Below are 20,286 nucleotides of genomic sequence, written 5' to 3'. Positions count from 1 at the left end.
AGAATGTAGTCATATTAAATAGAGAAAAAAAGAGTCCATCTGCAAAGGAAAAGTACTCCTCTGTAACTAGTTGTATTTTGGGACTTGTTTGTTTAGGTAGTCATTAATTCCCTTTGTCTGTGTTTGTTTACTTACTGCAGTATTCCCAGTGCCCAGAAGAGCAATAGGAAAACGCACATTCCATTTGCCTGAGAGGTGAATTAATAAAATGTCAACTAACCAGCAAGGGAGGAAATAACACCTGATTTGCTTCTCCTGTATATCAACAGTACCCAACACAATACCTGTCACTTAATCAACACTCACTTCAATCTGTCATTGAGTTTTAAGCTATATTGCTGTACAATGTTAACTAACTTTAAGTAACTACAATAAACTATCATCTAGAAATATTGAGAGAGCCTGTAATCTTTGTGAATTTTTTGCGTGTGTGAAGCACAGACTTTGTTAGCAAATACTAAACTGTCCTTTAATTAAGATAAAGTAGGTTGAGAGCATTTCAAAGATCAGTGAGTAGGAGAGCCTAGTCATGCTTCCTCTCCACTGTAGAATTTTAGTTTCAGGACTATATTATCAATTCTTTAAAAATATACAATGTGTGTGGGGGTCACATAGTTATTTTTAATGAACTAAATTATTAAATCTGTGTACCTTGTAATCGGATTGTACTATTTTCGATTCTTGCTTAGAAGTTTATCTCCCTATTTTCTTCTATACTGTTGGCTGTTTCTTTTTGAATTTAGCTTTAATTTTAATTCCAAGGCTATAATGTAGCTACACAGTCCATCTTCATTCTCTCATCTGATAACACAGCACGTGGTAAATTAGGGATAATTTAAGGAAAGAAAACATTCATCCCCTAGACAATAACTCCACTAAAAGGTCCAAATATGTATATGTAATGGCATGGAGACACCCTGCTCAAATCTTCCTTTAAGAAAAACCACTTCAGGGAATATAGCTTATTAACAGCCGCCAGTTTCTGCACCTTTGTATACACTACTATGGTCACCAGGCTGCTCCTAGTCAATGAATAGGCTGAGCAAGTTTGCTAAAACCAAGCCATTCCTGCCTAATGCACATTTCATTTACAGGGACGTTCTGGCTCAAGGAATCCCTTTCAGCATGGATATGAATTTCTGAATTGCAGTCTTTGGTTCTTCCTATGCAGTCCTAACTTCTCCTTTCACAGATTTCATACCCGCACCTCAGCCTAAAGTCTCTCTCTATATTCTAACCCCTTCCCTCTTTATACTTCAGAGCCATATTTGCTAATAAATCTGTTGTACATCTAATCTCACCTTGGCATGTGCTTCATAGAGAATCAAATAGATATTATATTTGATATACTTTTTGCGACAAAGTTAAAAACTAATTAATGGTCTGCATAGTGTAGGTACATGTTTGAAAATACACAATAAAAAAGTATAATTCTTAATAATAAATATTTCAATAGACATGTCTTGGAATAGTAGTATATTTTTAGAGGGTGGGGACACCTAGTTTAATTTTATCATGTCTGGTTAATATTCTCTAATGTATTTTTTTAAATTTATACTATTATGAGCATAAAAGATATTTGGTAGAAAAAACAGTCAAGAAAATTCAGCTCTTATGATACGAGTTCTGAAACAAAACATGACAGATGTCTCTCTGGGTGGTGTCCTCATGGTGTTCATCTATGAACGAAAAACAAAAATCAAAGCCTGAAGCAGTCACTGATTCGTAACTGAGTCATTTATGGGGCACTATAGAAAGAATAAAAATCACAGAAAGATATTCTGTCCAGCTGTGTTCTTCTGGGTACATTTTGATGAACACAAAATATTGAATACAACAGTAGCTAGAAAATTAGAATTCTGATTATCTTCTTATATATTTCCTAACACTTGATGTATTTTTTATTATTGTGTTTCTTAAGGAATTTATTTAAATAGCTCATTAAACAAACAAAAACAATGCAATTTAAAGAACTGTATATTCAATATTTTTTTAAATATATTTTACTGATTATTTTACAGAGAGGAAGGGAGAGGAATAGAGAGTCAGAAACATCGATGAGAGAAACATGGATCAGCTGACTTCTGCACACCCCCGACTGGGGATGTACCCTCAACCAAGGTACATGTCCCTGACCAGAATCGAACCCGGGACCCCCCAGTCCTCAGGCCAACACTCTATCCACTGGGCCAAACCGGTCAGTTATATTCAATATTTAACATTTAAAGAGCATCAAAGTAGATCGGAAAATTAATTGGTATGCAAAATATTTTTTCCCACATTTAACTTTGTCATTTGTTAGCAATTATACTAGTAAATGATTGCTGCCTTACATTGGTAGCATATAAAACAGTGAATTCTTACATTAATTGTCACTAGTTTTATTTTACATATAATTTAATACATTTTACCAAACTTTTTTCCTTTAAATTGTCACCACTTGAAATACATACACTGTCCATAAATATTTTTCTGTTATCTCTAAAGTAACAATGCTCTATTATAAAGAGAGATGGACATCAAAAGAAAATTTCCTAACAACCAGTGGCAAATTAAGTCCAATACCCATTTGTAAATGGGAGTGTATATGCATTTTAATGATCAATTCCCTAACCTCATCATACTTGAACAATGTCTGTAGAATGTTTGATACAATTAGCCTATCTCTCAGTCATTCTCCAAACACTTCTCTAGGCATCCATGAAATCAGATTCTTTTTCATTTTCCTTCTACCTTACCACACACCTCTCTTCAATCACCATTGTGGGCTCCTACCTCTTTCTCTTACTTTTCAGGTCAGTCCTTAATACTCCTTTCCCCTCTGCGCACATTGTGTCACCAGATGATCTTATCTTGTCCCTTGGCTTTAAATATTATCCATGTCCTGTTGACTCACACATCAGAACTCCCATCCTGACAGTTCACCTGAATTTCAACCTCATAAAACATTCATCAACTCAAAATTATTCATTCTCCAAATAATTATTTCCTTTATTCAACAAACATTGAGTGCCTATTATGTGTCTTACATTGTTAAGGTACAAAGAATACAGTAGTGAAAATCAGACAAAATATCTCCATTTGAATGTTGTTGTTTTTTTTTTGTTTTTCTTTAAATATATTCTTATTGATTTCAGAAAGAAAGGGAGAGGGAGAAAGACATAGAAATATCAATGATGAGAAAGATTCATTGATCGCTACCTCCTACACACCTCCTGCTGGGGTCGAGCCTGAAACCCAGAATCGAGCCCGGGACCCTTCAGTCTATAGGCCAACATTCTATCCACTGAGCCAAACCGGCTAGGGCTCCATTTGAGGGTTTTGTAGGCAATTAAAACATAATGCATAACAAGAGTACACGTTTTCACCACCCCCAACTTAACTCTTCTATATTTTCATTATGTGATGCATTTTCATCAGCTTTCTCAGACTAAAAACCTAGGTGTCCTCTATCTTGCCATGGAAGCAGGCCTTGAGACAAGTATTCTGTGTAAGTGGCTTATTTGGGTGTTTCACGAAACACCAGCAAAGAAGGGAAGGAAAAGCATCTACTAAATAGTTATTAAGCCAGCTATGATAATGTGAAAATGAAGCTTGATCTCACAGGGGAATTTTGAGAAATCATATAAAGTGCATATCTCAGAATTATCACACTGGAGGACTGAAGAAGCTGGGATATTTATACATCCATTCCCACTGGTAATGGACTTTTTTGAGCTGTGGGGGAGAGACGTTAATTGCCCGGTACTTCCAGCCTGCTGGACACATAAGCAGAGCAGCCTTCTGGAAAAAGTCCTTAGACACAGAGAAGCAGAAACTGGCAGCCACAGTTCTTCTGAGCACCTTGAACCATAAAGCCAGACTTACATGGGTAAGGAACTGACAGTAACTACTACATCCTCCTTGATTCTACCCCATATCCCAAATGTACCCATTAATGAATTATATCACTCTTCCAAGATCTACTGATAAAACCTGAGTGCAAATCACTGGCATCTTTCATTAGCATTACGGAAATACGGAAATACATAGTTCTTCTCACCACTTTCACTCTTGCTTTCTACACTCTAATGTCACACCAAAGCCATAGGCATCATCTCAGTGCTGGAATCAGGTTACACGCTTCCCCTCATTAAAGTCCTTCCACTGTAATGACATCAAAACCTAAACTTACATGTCCTTAGAAGATCGCTTTTCTGATCTTCTATCATTTTTCTTCTTACTCTAAATAATTCTGATGTCACCTTCCTTTGCCTCAAATACAACATGCTGGTTTCTACCTCGAAGAGTCTGCACTTGTTCCTTCTGCCTAGGATGCTCTCTGATAAGCCAGCTAAGCTGCAAGGCATGATTACCTATTTCTCTGACTTAGGCCTATCCCACACATTATCTCTTCCCAACAACTCAGTTAAATAGCCCTTCCCACCCCTAGTCACTCTCTGACCTCTCATTTTGTTTTATTTATCTTGTTTATTTATCAAATAAAAGGTAAAGTCCATCTTCATCTGGTTTAACACTATATTCCAATACCTAACAGTGCCTGACTCATAGCTGATTTTAAATAATTATTGGTTTAGCTTTAAGAAAACATCATGCAAATGGTGAATACTATATGATCCCATTTTTAATGAAATGTGAACAATGATAAAAAAATTAATAGAAATAAATACATAGATGACCTCTTTTCCAAAACAACCAAAAGCTAATATTTGGAGAGTTAATTCACATGATTAGATAAAGCAAATGTACTTAAAATTTCTATTTTAATGTAAAACACCTAACAATTAATTTATCCCTAATATATTAATATAGAGCAAAGACACTTTTCAGGGTCAGCTAACTAAAATTTCTTTCCTGTTTCACATAAACCTCAAACATAATGGATTATGCATGATTTCTAGCTTTGGTTTCTTTTAATTGAAAGAAGAATAAAGCAAATTATATGTAGGATCTACCTTATAGAACTATCTTGTTCAAATTAATATAAAATATATCTTGAATGGCTTGACTTTATTAGTGATTAAATTAGTCTTCCTAGAAACAAGTTTCTGTTTTGTCCTGGTATTTCATTATTTTATGCAATATTTAATTGAATTATTTTATTAATAAGGACAGCATGCATAAATTCATTTTGGAGGAAACACCACTAGCCATTTTTAAGAATACCCAACTGTGAGAGTGAAATGCAGAAGCATGGTGGAGTAGCCTGCTAGAAGTGAGTTTTCAGGCTGCCGTGGACTTCAGTTTATTTTAACCAAGGCATAAATAGTTTCAGTTACTCTAGTGAAACAGTTAAGAAAAGGTAGGTTTAGAAAGACTCTACTATGTTTGTCATAATTCTATTTTCTTGGTGCTAATGAATAAAAATTTAAATTTTCTTCCACATATTTTTTAGTTTACAAATTTTCTACACTATCTACACTAATAAAAGAGAAAAATGGTAATTGGCGTACGGCGATACCTTTTTCATTGGCTAATCAGGGCTATATGCAAATTAACTGCCAACTAAGATTGGCAGTTAACTGCCAACAAGATGGCGGCTAATTTGCATATGTAGGCACAATGCAGGGAGGCGAAAGGGGAAGCATAAAGAAGCCCCGTGCCACTGACAGTGATGGGAAACCCAGGGGGGAGCTAAGAGCTGGGGGGCAGGGCAAAGGCGGCCCTGGGGCCGCCTTTGCCCTGCCCCCCAGCCATGATCAGAGAATCAGGCGCCTTTGCTGCCCTGGCCAGTGATACCAGGAAGTAGGGGTGGAGCCAGTGTTGGGAGCTGGGCACGGTCGAAGCTGGCAGTCCCAGGAGCTAGGGGTCCCTTGCCTGGGCCTAAAGCGAAGCCCACGATCGCGGCGCCCCCCGCTGCCACTGCAGGTCCCCGCTGCCTGGGCCGGATGCCTAGGCCAGTGGCGTTAGGCCTGGGCAGGGGCGGAGCCTGCAACCGCGGGAAGCTGGGGGTCCCCTGCCCAGGCCTGACACCTCTGCCGGAGGCCTCAGGCCTGGTCAAGGGGCCGATCCGGTGATTGGTGATCGGAGGGTGATGAGGGCCAACTCCTCTGGCCGAGGCATCAGGCCTGGGTGGGGGGCGGAGCCGGGGATTGGGGGGATATGATGGTCCCCTTGCCCAGGCCTGAAGCCTGGGTCAGAGGCGTCAGGCTTGGGCGGGGGGTGGAGCAAGCGATCAGAGGGAGATGGGGGTCCCCTGCCCAGGCATGATTCCTGGGCCAGAGGCCTCAGGCCTGGGTGGGGGCCAGAGCCAGTGATGGGGGTCCCCTGTCCAAGCCTGACACCTCTGGCGGAGGCGTCAGGCCTGGGCAAGGGGCCGATCAGGCGATCGGAGGGTGATGGGGGTCAACGCCTGAGGGCTCCCAGTATGTGAGAGGGGGCAGGCTGGGCTGAGGGACACTCTCCTCGCCCCCCCCCCAACCCGGTGCACGAATTTCGTGCACCGGGCCCCTAGTACATCAATAATACAATAAAATTGAAGTAACACTAAATAATCAGAGTGCTTTAAAAGTGAACAAATCAGTAACATCTGTGTTTACCTTGTAATTTTGATTGTTTCATATTTACTAAAATTTAGTCTAGTAGACTCTCAAATATAGAAGACAAGGTGTAATTTTTGTTAGTTAAATTTGTATGTTCCTGTCTTAAGGGCTAAAAAGTTCACATTTTAAAGGTATTTCACAGTCTTCAATTTATCACTTACTCATTTTCCTTTTTGCTTTGACAAAATAAAGAATTTGGAGAGAGGAATAAATATTTAAAGACTAAGAATGAGTCTGAGAAGTTGATTTTTAAGGGCAACCTTTAGCAGGAGTAATATTTTCCTTGAAAGCCAGGATGAGAATATAAATTAAAATATTTTGTTCCTAAGACCCAAGCACATTTGGTGTGGAGACTCAGGCATGGTGGCATGACTACTGAGAAACAAAGGGACCAAAAGATGCAGTTATTCTTTAACTGAATCCAAAGTGACTTAAATTTTCTAACTTTCAGGTTTGATTAATCTGGGGAGCCAAATAGAAGGGCTAGATCCTTTTCTTTGAAGGATTGCAAACATATGGCAATAGATCCTTCTCTTATATCTGAAAAAGAAATTGAGATCTTATCCCTTACTGCAATGAGAAACAATATACTGGCTTCCAACTTTTTGTCAAACCTCTCTCCCTTTAGGTTTCACCATTGCCATGATTGCAATGCCACCTCCCTTCACAAGTCACCTCCTCCTCTAGACAGCCCCATTTTTGTTAAAACACTAGTGTCTTTCCAGTCACCTAAGCTGGAAGGTGTATCAGTCTCTCTTGTCTTCTTATTCTAGCTTCCTAATCTTGTCTCCTTAGTCTCCTTTCCTACTGCAAAAGGGTCTTCCCTTTCAATCCTGCCTTTGAGCCCTCTGGGGTCTAGTAGTGTCATTATTACCCTAGACTTGCATCACAGATTCTTGCCTTTGCCTGGAGTGAGTCTAATGAACCTGCATGAGCCACCAGATGAGCCTTCTGGGACCAGAGCAGAAGGAGCACAAGTCAACAAGGTAGAAAGGCCTGACCTTAAAGCTCAGCCTCCACCTTCTAAGCAACATGTCCTCAGACAATATACTAAACAGATCTGAGCCTCACTTCCATCCCCTGTAAAGTGAGAAATAATGTTCATTTTGCTCATTTTTGTGAGAATTAGAGATAGTGCAAGGCTAGCATATCTTCATTTAACTACCACAATTGGCATAATATTTTTAAGAGTTGATACACAGTAAATGATAAACCTCATTTGTATTGCACTCTCATACCCTAAAAAAAAAAAAATTGATTTTTCATTCTCTTCTTTCAACTTGGCCCTCCTGCTCTAATCTATTTTTATCAAAATGCTATGTTCAAATTCACCTTCAAGATCCAGTCAAGCATTACCTCCTACAAATTTTTATCCAATCATACCAAACTATCAAATTTTTATAACATTGCAGCAGATATGCCCAGTATTTGGTGATGCTAAAATAACCGCAATAAAATAAAATTATTATTATTAATTTAGCTCCATGGTTAAAGACATAAACATCAAATACTTTGGTGTAGGTTTTCTCATCATATATATATATATATATATATATATATATATATATATACACACACACACACACACACACACACACACACAATTTGATGAACTCCAACTCTGCACCATTTCTCTGGTGGCAAGAGCAACTGTGCATTTGGTTTTACAGAGACCTGTCTTTCCTCCATTCCTTAGTACCAGGAGCTTGAACGCTGTTGAGGAGAAAGTGGATAAATTTCCAAAAGGTTCAAGGAAACTCCTAGGAGCAAAACAATCAAGACTCCAATCCAGAGTAGCGTTGAGGAACTCAGGCTGCCCAGGTAGAGTCAGGTGAGTGAAAACAATCACCAGCTGAGAGAGGACACAGCTTGGACAAGACTGAGGGCGCTGTGGAAGGGCTAGGTCTGCAGACAGCCGGGGACTGGTGTGGGGCTCCTGGCGCAGCCATGCTGGCACTAAGGGCAGGCGCCCAGTGCACATTTGCTGGACAAACTAAAGAGCTAGCTAACTGGAAGATGGGAGCTGGGACAGTGGGAATCAGGCCAATTTGAGAATAAACTTGAGCCCTAGCTCCTGTGGTGAAATGACAAGACATGCAGAGGGAATAGGCAAAAAATGGTCTCTAAAAGCAGAGGCAATAGAAGCTTGGGTGGATAAGATGACAATTTGCCACATTTTCAGCAGAAATACCAAAACTCCAAGTCTGGCACAGCTTCAGGACTGCGGTGTCATTTTCTGGAGTGCTATGTCATTCTCCAGCTTGAAGAGGGCACTTCTGTGTGGAGTACCCTACAATGGAGCCTGTGTTCCCATCAACCAGCCTGATGAAGCTGACCAAGCCTCTGAGTTTCTGGGACTTATCGCAGAATGGTGGATTGTTGCTCATGTACAGTGAGAAAACTACGAAGAAAGAAAACTGTTCATCCTGGTAATTTGGGCATGTAACATTCTCTAGCTGTGACTTTATGTGAGGTTCAATTTACCCTAAACAAGAGTAGGTAAACTTCCATATACATATATTATTTTCTACATAAGTTCTTTATTACATTTTTAAAATTATTTTTTATAATTATTTAAGACCCAACATTTTTTATTTTTTAAAATTATTTAAGGCCATGTTTTACTTTGCTTGGTAAATTGATAATTCTTCTGGTACAGATAAACTATATATATATATATATATATATATATATATATATATATATATATATATATTCTTATCCACATGGTCTAATACCACATATTACATATACTGGGTGTGCAGTAAATATTTAGAGAATAAATGAATGAGTAATAATATACAAAAATTTTCATAAGGAATTGATTTACTCCCATTTCAATATCTGCTTCTGTTTAATAATTTCATTTTCCCTTCTGGTTCAATTTGATCACAGGGTATTCTGAAGATTAATGAATAAAATATTTATGACTTCTTTTAGAAAAGCAAATGAAAGATCAACATATTTTCTCTCTGAACAATAAAGCAAGATAATTCCTAATATCCCTAGAGCAAATTCACCCTAAAACTCATTTCATTTTGTCTGAAATATCCTTTTAATTTATTAATGTGAATTTAAAGACTATTGGCCAAGCATATCTTGGAAATTAGTACATCAGAGTAAATCCTTGACCATTTCTTAGGCCTTTTCTATCATTAAATACACAGGCTACACTTTTTTGAAGGACTATCTGTCCAATGTAAATATAATTACTTAGATACCAGTGTCATGAAATAAACATCAACTGTTTGATACTAAACCTGGCTCTTATTCATGTTTATTCATTCACTTAATCTCAACTAGTGCATTAAAATAAGCAGCTACCTACTCTTAGATTCTTTTTTAAAGTATTATTTACAGTTGCATTCTTTTTTTTTTAAATATATTTTATTGATTTTTTACAGAGAGGAAGGGAGAGAGATAGAGAGTTAGAAACATCGATGAGAGAGAAACATCGATCAGCTGCCTCCTGCACATCTCCCACTGCGGATGTGCCCGCAACCCAAGTACATGCCCTTGACTGGAATCGAACCTGCGACCTTTCAGTCCGCAGGCCGACGCTCTATCCACTGAGCCAAACCGGTTTCGGCACAGTTGCATTCTTAAATTGTCACATTAGTACAACAGGACATCAAGAAACTCTTTGAATGATTAACTTTAAACAGAAACAGCACTTGCACTGAAGTTCAGAAATGGTATTTGCCTTGGTGAAAATAGATATCATTTTTGGAGGATCAGCTGTTTGCCAGACACTGTCTTTAAGCAGTATGCCTACACACTTAATCTTCATAGTGACACTATAATATATTATTAGTTCCATTAAATAGAAGAAGCAATTGAGGCTCACAGATATTAAATAATTAGAAGTTTATAAAGGAGTAATAAGCAGACCTTGGTTTTGATAGTCAGGTGATTCTCATCCCCAAATTCCTGTTCTAAGATAAAATAGATTTAGCAGTCTTTTATAACTGGCATAAAAAAATGAAACAAAATTCATCCTTTAATTTTCTACCTAACAAACTATCTTCTTAACCTGAAAATGCAGTGACCTGACATTGAGAGTAAATAAATGGTACCTACCATTTCATAAACTTCTAGTTAAACTTAAAAATCTATTAAGTAGGGGTGTATCATTCTAATAGCACATTTACAATTTTTGTGACTGTGAACATTTTAAGATTATTAATTCAAGTACAAAATAGATTCTTTATAAATGCTTCTTAAAGGTTCTATGTCAATTAACCACCTAACACACAACACACACATTCACCACATATCTACTACAGTGTTATTGCATAAAAGAGATTACAAATGATACTGAAATAATATGACTGGATAATTTAAGCTATAACCACTGTGTCAAAATTTATTCTACATTTCTCAGGCACTGGGAGTTTAAGAGGAGGCAATAATATAGCTCATAATTATAAAACACCCCCAGGAAGGTTTCCAATATTTTTATATGTTAATTTATTATCCTTAGGACAACACACTAAAATTTATTACTTCTATTTGACAAGTGAGGCTCAAAGAGATTAAGTGACAGCATTAGAAAGGATTGGAAATGGGACTCAGATGCTGCCTCCAAACCTCTCTTAGTTAGTTTAATCTATTCAGGAAGGAAAGAGGAGGTATTAGTAGAACTACCACTTACCCAAAATTGATGTGAAACTATAAATTAAAGTTGAAGAAGAAGCAATAAATGTAACATGATTTTCTGGTTTCTAATTCACCACGCTCAACTTTTTACTTCTGGATGCTTAAGGATGCCTTTATATTTGCTTCTGATTATAGCCCAGGGATCATCCTTCATGTATAACTTACCTATTCTATGTATCTGCATTTATAAAATAGGATTAAATCTGCCCCATGATGCGTTCATGAGGCAACAATAGCACTAGAACGTAGTAAGCATTAAATGTATTTCACAAATAGGCTATTTTATAGTAGAGATTGTCAAATACAAATGGTAACACACAATGGGAATTAAACTCAGAGTTTATACGTAGTCTTTGTTTGTATCAAAGTTCTTGGGTCTACTCTATAGCCTAGGGTCCTTAAAGTCATACTTTATATATATTTATGTTTGTATTTCTAATAAGTGACTTGGGAAATTATTTATTTCAAATAGGCAAGAGAATTTCTGTATCAGTGGGACATGTAGGTAGATAATTTAAAAACAAAGAAGAAAACATGTACTGTGGTATATATTTACATAAAATTAGTTATGATTTATGTTTATTATATAAAATATATATTATTAAACACCAAGTTATTCATTTATTTATAATATCTCCAGTTGTTTTAATTTTTTAAAAACATTTTCTTGATTTCAGAGAGGAAGAGAGAAGGAGAGAGAGAGATAGAAACATCTATGATGACAGAGAATCATTGATTGGCTGCTTCCTGTATTCCCCCCATCGGCAATTGAGCTTGCAACTGGGGCATGTGCCCTAACCAGGAATTGGACCATGACCTCCTAGTTCATAGGTTCACACTCAACCACTGAGCAACATCAGCCAGGCCCAGTTGTTTTAATTTTTAAATGCACTGTTCTAGGAAGGAGCATGACAAAAAAGCTGCACTTAAAATAAAAAAGATAACTATCAGGCAATGTCTTCTTTTTAGTCTCTAATTTATCATGTATGTGAAGCCCTAAATCTCAGAACGTCGCCAGTTCCTAGACAGCAATGCTGGACTTGGCCCTCTTGTCAAAGCATTTGGCCATCACCTTCTCCAGCTGTCCTGGCCATTGACTGTCCCTGTGGAGCCCTATCTTGAATAACAGAAATGTTGGTCTACCTGAACTTCCTTATACATCTGTGATTGGTTATATCCATATGTAACTATATTTAAATATCAAATAAAAAATCTGAGAGAAGCTGAAAAAAATATGAGCAAAAATGTGTTTATCCTTTACAAGTTTGTATTGAATGATTTCAGATCAATGCTTTGAAGATAAATTTTGTTATTTAAGGTAAAAGGGGGAAAAAATCTTTTGAATCAAACTTAGCTTTACCAAGTGAAAAGTTTAAAAATAGACCGAAAGAGTAATATGACTGTGCAGTAAGTGCTTCATTGCAACTGCCATTTTTCACGAAAAAAAAAAAAACAACAACCACATATACACAGTTACTTAAAATAGAAATTCCCTCTTTTTATCCACTTTAGATAAATGCTGATTATTTCATCTGCCAATGAGCAAAGGCAATTCGGTGTAATGCTCTATGTTAATAAAACAATAGAGGTTGTTAAGTCATCTAAATTATTTATATTCAGATTAAACTTGCAATTTAGTACATCTTGGAAGGTTAATAGGTATAATAAAGTGAAGAAATAGTGCCATTCTGTTATTCATGCCACGTACTCCATATTCCTTGACTATTCATTGAGTCAATCATAAAAAGTCAATAAATGTTGTATTTATGACTTCATTACATACTCTGAAATATCTTATACAAAATTTTCTTCCATATATATGAAATATATATGGACTAAAAATATTTCTTCTGTGGTAAAGACAAAAATAAAACTAACAGCTACATTAATAAATTTTGCAAAATGTTGCACATTTTTTTCAACAAAATATTGAGAAATTACGTAAAACCCCTGAGAAATATATGTCTATTTCTTGCTGTCATAAAATAGCATGGAAAACAAGGAATTGTAACAAAAAAATTGAAGGAAGAATTAAGAAAGTAGATCAATCAAATAAGTACCAAATTAGGAAGACATCAATAATCAAAGTTTGAATATGATTTTATACCATCAAAGATGTGAGATGTGAGCAATAAAAATTCAGTATCTTCTAATTTTGTCAATTCCCTAAGTTCTGTTAAGAAACTGGTCCTGTCTTCATCACCCAATCCTGAGAGCCTGGGTATCAAATCCTGAGTGTTGTCTACAATGTACACACAATTAAAATTGATCAAAGAAAGGATAATTAATTCATTATGTAGCCACTTTTCATACTTTTCTTTTGGGGTTTTGGTGGAATATGAAATAAAATCAACTTACTCAAAATGATAAGTTATATTGATCCACTGCTTGGAAAAGTCTCACATTTATTCTCATTTCAACTGAATTGAAGAAAACAGCTACAGCTAATTAAGCTAAGCAAATATCAGTAAAAGCAGGCTTTTACTTCTAGCAATAAATGAAACCCTGCATGGCCATACTTTATTTCTCTATGGTTCTTTTTTCATTTACTTTCTAAAGGTAAATCTTTTTACAGTAACAGAGTGATACTTGTCCCCTCTTAGTAGATGAGCTAACTCCCTTCTGTAAATTGTGTATATATGATATTAATTTTTTAACATAAGTTGATCAAATTATGAAAAAATGTAAAAGTCTAGGCCATGTTCTTTTGTTAAAAGGAATTTTAGGAGGACATTGGAACTTAAACACATAAAGAATCACCTCTTTTATAAACAGTCTACCTTTTTTTGTAAAAAAGAATGGCATTTACTCTTCTAACTCACTAAAATTTTGCTATTTAATCAAAAGCATTTCTAAACTTTTGCTGTTTAAGGTAGTTGTGGGGAAGCACCGGACTTGGTTTGGAATGTCTGTAAGAAGGATTCTCCAAAAGGTTGGGGGCCTCTGAGGGGACCTTGCCAAAAGCAGCAGCCCCTACCTTGACTTTTCCAAACAAGTATGACCCCCCGGGGTATTTTGTTGGAATCTCAATGTTTAGTCTTTAAAGACCAGTCCTTGTCTAAGTATATACTTTCTCAAGGATGCTTACCTTGCTGATTGTATCTAGACCTTAATTTTAGTACAAGCTGTTAAGACAATAAAAGCCAAAGAAGGCAGGAGAACAAGACTACTTGGTGGCAATAGCCAAGTAGTGCCTTAGCCCTCTCTTTCACAGAAACATGTGTTAGAGTATCATTCATCCGTCGCACAGGGTCTTCCGTCAGCCCTGGCAGGTACTTCTCTAATAAATAATTGATACTAGTCTAATTGAAATTTTCTAAATGATTAGGTATCTTCATAATAAGTTCGAGTGGATAACTAAAAAAAACTCTCCAGAATATATCTGGAGAAATGAGACGACCTGGTTATTAGAATACAGTTGTAAACGGATTAAACTATATTAACGCATATTTATTTAAAGAGGCATTCCCTCTTTCATTATGAGCACCTACTGTTCACCAACCACTGAAGTTGGTACCACGGTTTCAAGGATGATGAAAACTAATTCTTGCCTTGAAAGAGCAGTCTATTTAAAAATGGATATGAAAACAAACAAAAATACCAGAGTTAAATTTCAACACGGGGTTAACTGTGGGAGCACACTGGTAAAAATGTCTGGAGAACTCAGAGCAAATTCACATACAAAGCAACAGATGACCTGAAATTAGAGCAGGAGTAAGAATATACCATGCATTCTAATACGGAAAGGTGGTTCAGACAATGGGAACACCCTGTGCTGAAATGAGAAGGTGCATCAAGGTGAGGTGGGTGGCTTGGTGGAGCAGGGATTAGGCAAATATGAGGCCAGATAAGTAGCAGAAGCCAGATCACGAGCCAGATCATGGCTCAAGGAGTCATGAGCGATGTTCTGGTAAGATTACTGAGGAGACAGACTCTTGCAGCAACCAGGTGAGAAAGCACTGAGTCCTTAACTCAGGCATTGCTTTGGGGGTGAAAGAAGAATGTAGTTAAGAAAGGTATTGATACAACATATTTGACAGTGTTTGATGGTTGGTGAATGTAAAAAGAGGAAAAGTGGAATGGAGAGAGCAATTGGTACCCAGAGTTTAAATTTCCAAACAGTAATCTTCCTACAGCACTACAAATGACATAACCAACCAACATAGACATTATTGATTTGTGTTGCAAATTTACATTATCAAGGAATACATGTGGTATTCTATATCAACATAAGAAAAAAAGGCATTTTAAATCTACTGGATAGGTTATAGGTACATTAGCATTAGTATGCACAGGCATAATTGGAACACTAGGAAGGATGTTTAGGATGTATTCTAGACTGTTTAAAATTTACCTTGAGGTGTTCTTGACTTCATTCTCTTGAACTGAGATTGCTGCAAACTCAATAAATCAGTATTAAGTTTAACTATCATCAAGCTCTGATGGATTAAAAAAGTGAATTCCCACCCAATAGTAACTTTTCTTGGAGACACAGATATCTATTCAGAAGACTGTGAGAAATGTCATTTGATCAAACAATAAGAATAGTTTTTCCACACCCCAGGAGCATGGAAATATGTGAATAGTTATAATAGAGAATGCACAGTAGAGAATGGCTTTATAATAAGGGCTGATATCTTGGAAAGACATTACAGCACTAACTGAATGATAGTGCATGGGCAAGGGGAAAAGTGCTAGAAATATGATATTATGAGGAAAAAAAACACACACCTTTATGTGTGAAAGAAGAGGGATGGGATTTCTTTCTTCTTTCCTGCTTGACTAGATCAGGCTTGGATGTACTGTGTGACTTGGTTGGGTCTATACCAAATGAAGATTAACATTTACTGAGATACTAACATTAATATATTTAATATAAGGATTAGAAACCATGGAAGAAGAAACTACAACTACAGGAAAAATGGCCTTGTGTTCCACGGTCATTTATCTGATAAACATTTAATGTAGGAGTCAATGAAACTGCTAACTCAACCAGAAAAAAAATCTTATAAATCCAGTTCATTGTGTCCTTTTATAGCTCAAACATGAAGAGTGTGAAAGTATAAGTATTATGATCTTATATAGTGACAAATTACTATGATACTGATAATAATGGGTCTCGCAAAACTAGGAACTTCACTGATAGTACCATTTCTTTATGGGATCATAGAGAGAAAAAAAGAACAAGAGTCATAATAATACTGAGATCTCATGAATTTAATGAAGGGGATATTTTCAATGCCACAATGCCAGGCTATAATTCTTTTCTGACTAGAATCCTCTTAACTTCCTGATGCCATTCATGGTGAAAATAGCTTATTAATTTGTTTTCCTAAACATTTAATGACTAGGAAGGAAACAGATTACAATATAATCTTAAATAGGAAAGAAAAAGATTGTTCATGCAAGGAATAAATATGCCAACATCTTTATACAGATTTGATACTGATTTTCTTTTTTATAATAATCATGCACTATTTTATAATTAAAATTAATATTACATAACAAAAATACTTTATATGTACTTTTTATGTCATTATATAATGTTGTATAATAGACTATTTTAAAAAAATAGTATTAATTTTCCAAAAGGGAAATTTTAAAACATTAATCAATCAGAATGTATTTTGAAAGACATATTTATTTTAATGGCAAGCTTCATCTCTTCTTCCAAAATATTTTGTGTTCCATGCTCAATTTATAAATATAACAAAATAAGTAGCTGGTACATATTTTAGAAAAGAAATGTTATGCAAAAAGTGCTCATTAAATTAAGTTTATCTTTATCCCACTTGTTTAAAAAAGTTCTCATGTAAGTTTTCAGGTTAAATATTTATAGCTTGCACTAACTTAAATAAAAATATATAAGTGAAGGGGTAATTATCTCTTATATGTGAAAAATTTCAAAATTTTTCTTATATAAAATGCCACTTAAAAAGCATTTAATGCCTATACCAAAGAGAAGAATGTTGGCATTTAAAATTCTTCTAAAAATTTCAAAAACATATTATCTGTAATTTTTTTCTAAGTTGTATATTATTTTTAATCTGGATATACTTAAGAGAAAAAATATCTTTACTTTTAAGTTATTTACATATTGTTTTCTCAAAAAGGTTTCTCAAATATACCTTAACCTAAGGCTTAGTTTAAGACAAAATAGTAGAACTAATCAACCCTCTCATTTTTTATGAAAAAGAGTAAAATTCCCCTCCTATTATTTATTTAAAACATTAATATAGATATAAGACATCTTCAAATTCTAGTAGGTTATTTTCCTTACTAAAGCAATATAAATGTCATTTTGTCATCAGAAACTTAGTTGTTTGAGGGTAACAATGATTTTCTCACAATCTCTATGAAGTCGCTCAATTTGTATTACTAAATCATCATTTAAGAGGTAAATTTAAAATTTCCCTTTATTTCACTACAACATTAAAAACATAATCTGAAGACCAATTGAAGTAATTAATGAAAAATTTACAGTCATAATAGAAAAAGCTTTCATACACAACAGGAATACGGAGGCTGGCAAAAGTAGATTTATAGTTGTAAATACTCAAAACAGTTCATTCTTGTATTATTATTTATATATTAATTATTGCCCACCAACATAGGACCACCTAAATCTATAAAGCAAATTTTGGTGGATATAAAGGAAGAGATCGACAGTAATACAGTCATAGTAGGGGACTTTAACACCCCATTGATATCAATAGATTGATCTTCCTGACAGAAAATCAACAAGGACACAGCACCCTTAAATGACATACGAGATTAGATGGATTTAATTGATATCTTCAGAGCATTTCACCCCAAAGCAGCAGAATATACATTTTTTTCAAGTGCATATGGAACATTTTCTAGGATAGACCAAATGTCAGAAAACAGAACAAATCTCAATAAACTTAATAAGAACAAGGACTGATCCAGAGACAGAGAGGAATTGATTCGACTGTCGGGCCTTGGAGGGAAGGTAGGGGAGGGTAGGGGTAAGGGGGAGAGATCAACCAAAGGACTTATATGCAAGCATATAGGCCTAACCAATGGACACGGACAATGGGGAGGGGTGAGGGCATGAGCGGGGGGTGGGGATAATGTGGGGATAAGGACACATATGTATTATCTTAATCAATAAAAAATATATTTTAAAAAAATAAGATTGAAATGTTACTAATAATGAATGGGTTAACAATGGGATCAAGGAAGAAATTAAACAATTCCTTGAAACTAATGAAAATCAGACTACAATAACCCAAAATCTATGGGAAAACAGTCCTAAGAGGGAAATTCATAGCAATACAGGCCTACCTCAAGAAGCAAGAAAAATTTCAAATAAACAACCTACCTTTACACTTAATGGAACTAGAAAGAAAAATAAAAAAAGCCTAAAGTGAGTGGAAGGAGGGATATAGTAAAGGTCAGAGCAGACAAAAAAATAGAGTCTAAGAAAACAATATAGAAGATCAATGAAACAAGCCAGTTAGAGAAAGATAAATATCACATGATCTCACTCATTTGTGGAATATAATGAACAACATAAACTGATGAACAAAAATTGATCCAGAGACAGAGAAGCATCGATCAGACCATCAAATCTCAGAGGGAAGGTAGGGGAGGGTGGGGGTAAGGGAGAGAGATCAACCAAAAGACTTGTATGCATGCATATAAGCATAAACAACGGACAGAGACACCAGGGGGTGAGAGCATGATTGGGGGGTGAGGTGGGGGGGCAATGGGTGGATAAGAACACACTTGTAATACCTTAATCAATAAAGAAAAAAAGAAAAGTTAAACACGATTGGTGAACCTTTAACCAGTATCATCAAAAAAGAGAGCGAGAGGATCCAAATAAATAAAATCAGAAATGAAAGAGAAATAACAATTGACTCCACCCAGAAATAAAAGGGATTGTAAGAAAATATTACAAACAACTATATGTCAACAATTGGACAATCTTGACAAAATGGATAAATTCCTAAGTATATGAAATTTTAAAATATATTGATTTGCTTTAAAACAGTATGTATAGCTATAAAAGTTGGAGTTATTTTAACTCTGAATGTGTACCACGTAGGACACTGTTCTTTTCATTGGTGAAGGGGCTCTCACAGAAGTTCAGGTTTGGAAGGATTTCCTTTGTCGTTTCAGATTCGGTTGTTGGGTTTTGAGGGATGGGATACGGAGCTAGAAGTGTGGGAGGGATTTCTCCAGCATTGACATCTACTCCATGAGCTTTTTCTATGTGCTTGTTTTTTAGTTTATTAAAATTACTTGATATTAAAAATTTATTAAAAGTGATTAAGTTCAAGAAATATTTTGTGTAATGTAAGTCATCCATATGGATATCAGATATCAGAAACCAACATGTAGAAGAGTGATCATATATTGGCCATAAGGAATCCTTTAGATTTCCAATTAAAACCAGAAGGACAACTGTCAGGCAATATCTTCTTTTCAGTCTCCAATTTATCATATTATGGCACTAATTAATTTTAGAGAAATTCCAACACTGTAGTATTCTAACCATAGTAAAAATGCCTCTAGAGACACTTTGATAAAAGTGTAAATTTTCAATAAAGACCTAATTTAAAAAATTTCAAAAGAATTATTTGTAATAGTAGTTCTCATATGTCTTTAAGGTCAAACAATTAATCCAGCGTTTAGATCCAGAGAATTTAATAATTTATGCAATATTACTTAGAAACACATAAACTGATGTTTAAGTGGTTATTCATACCGTCATAAATCCATCCAGCAAACCTGAATCGGGTTTCGGAGGTGCCTGCAACCGTTCCATCGACCATTTTTCAATGATGGAAGAGACTTGCGTATTTTCGGTATTTAATATTCTGAACCCTGTCATGTTAACGCCACTGTATCGGTAGGGCTCTACATCAAGAGCAAAAAGGTCCTGAAAGACAAATGTTTTCATGTTATTATCAAAAGAGTATATTTATAAGCATGCATAATTGAAATAGTCACTTATTCCTGCTTGCCTTAGGATACATACATACACACACTATTCTAATTCCACCAATACTACAACAGGCTTTTTATAGCCACCTTTAAGATTTACATGAGCTTT

At 35.7% G+C, this 20,286-nt stretch overlaps 1 protein-coding gene across 2 annotated transcripts in view; it reads right to left on the bottom strand.

Annotated features, from left to right (window-relative positions):
- The window catches only part of GRIK2 (glutamate ionotropic receptor kainate type subunit 2), a 565,655-nt gene that overhangs the window by 291,766 nt on the left and 253,603 nt on the right, over positions 1–20,286 (bottom strand). For both annotated transcript variants that reach the window (XM_081093994.1, XM_081093993.1), the window contains one exon: positions 19,939–20,112. In XM_081093994.1, coding sequence (XP_080950120.1) covers positions 19,939–20,112 — 174 coding nt within the window. The remainder of the gene's footprint in view (positions 1–19,938; positions 20,113–20,286) is intronic.

This window comes from Myotis nattereri (assembly GCF_964212035.1).
Source record: "Myotis nattereri genome assembly, chromosome: 6".
Lineage (NCBI taxonomy): Eukaryota > Metazoa > Chordata > Mammalia > Chiroptera > Vespertilionidae > Myotis > Myotis nattereri.
Note: the sequence above shows the minus strand (reverse complement) of the source record. Positions and strands in the feature narration are given on the sequence as shown.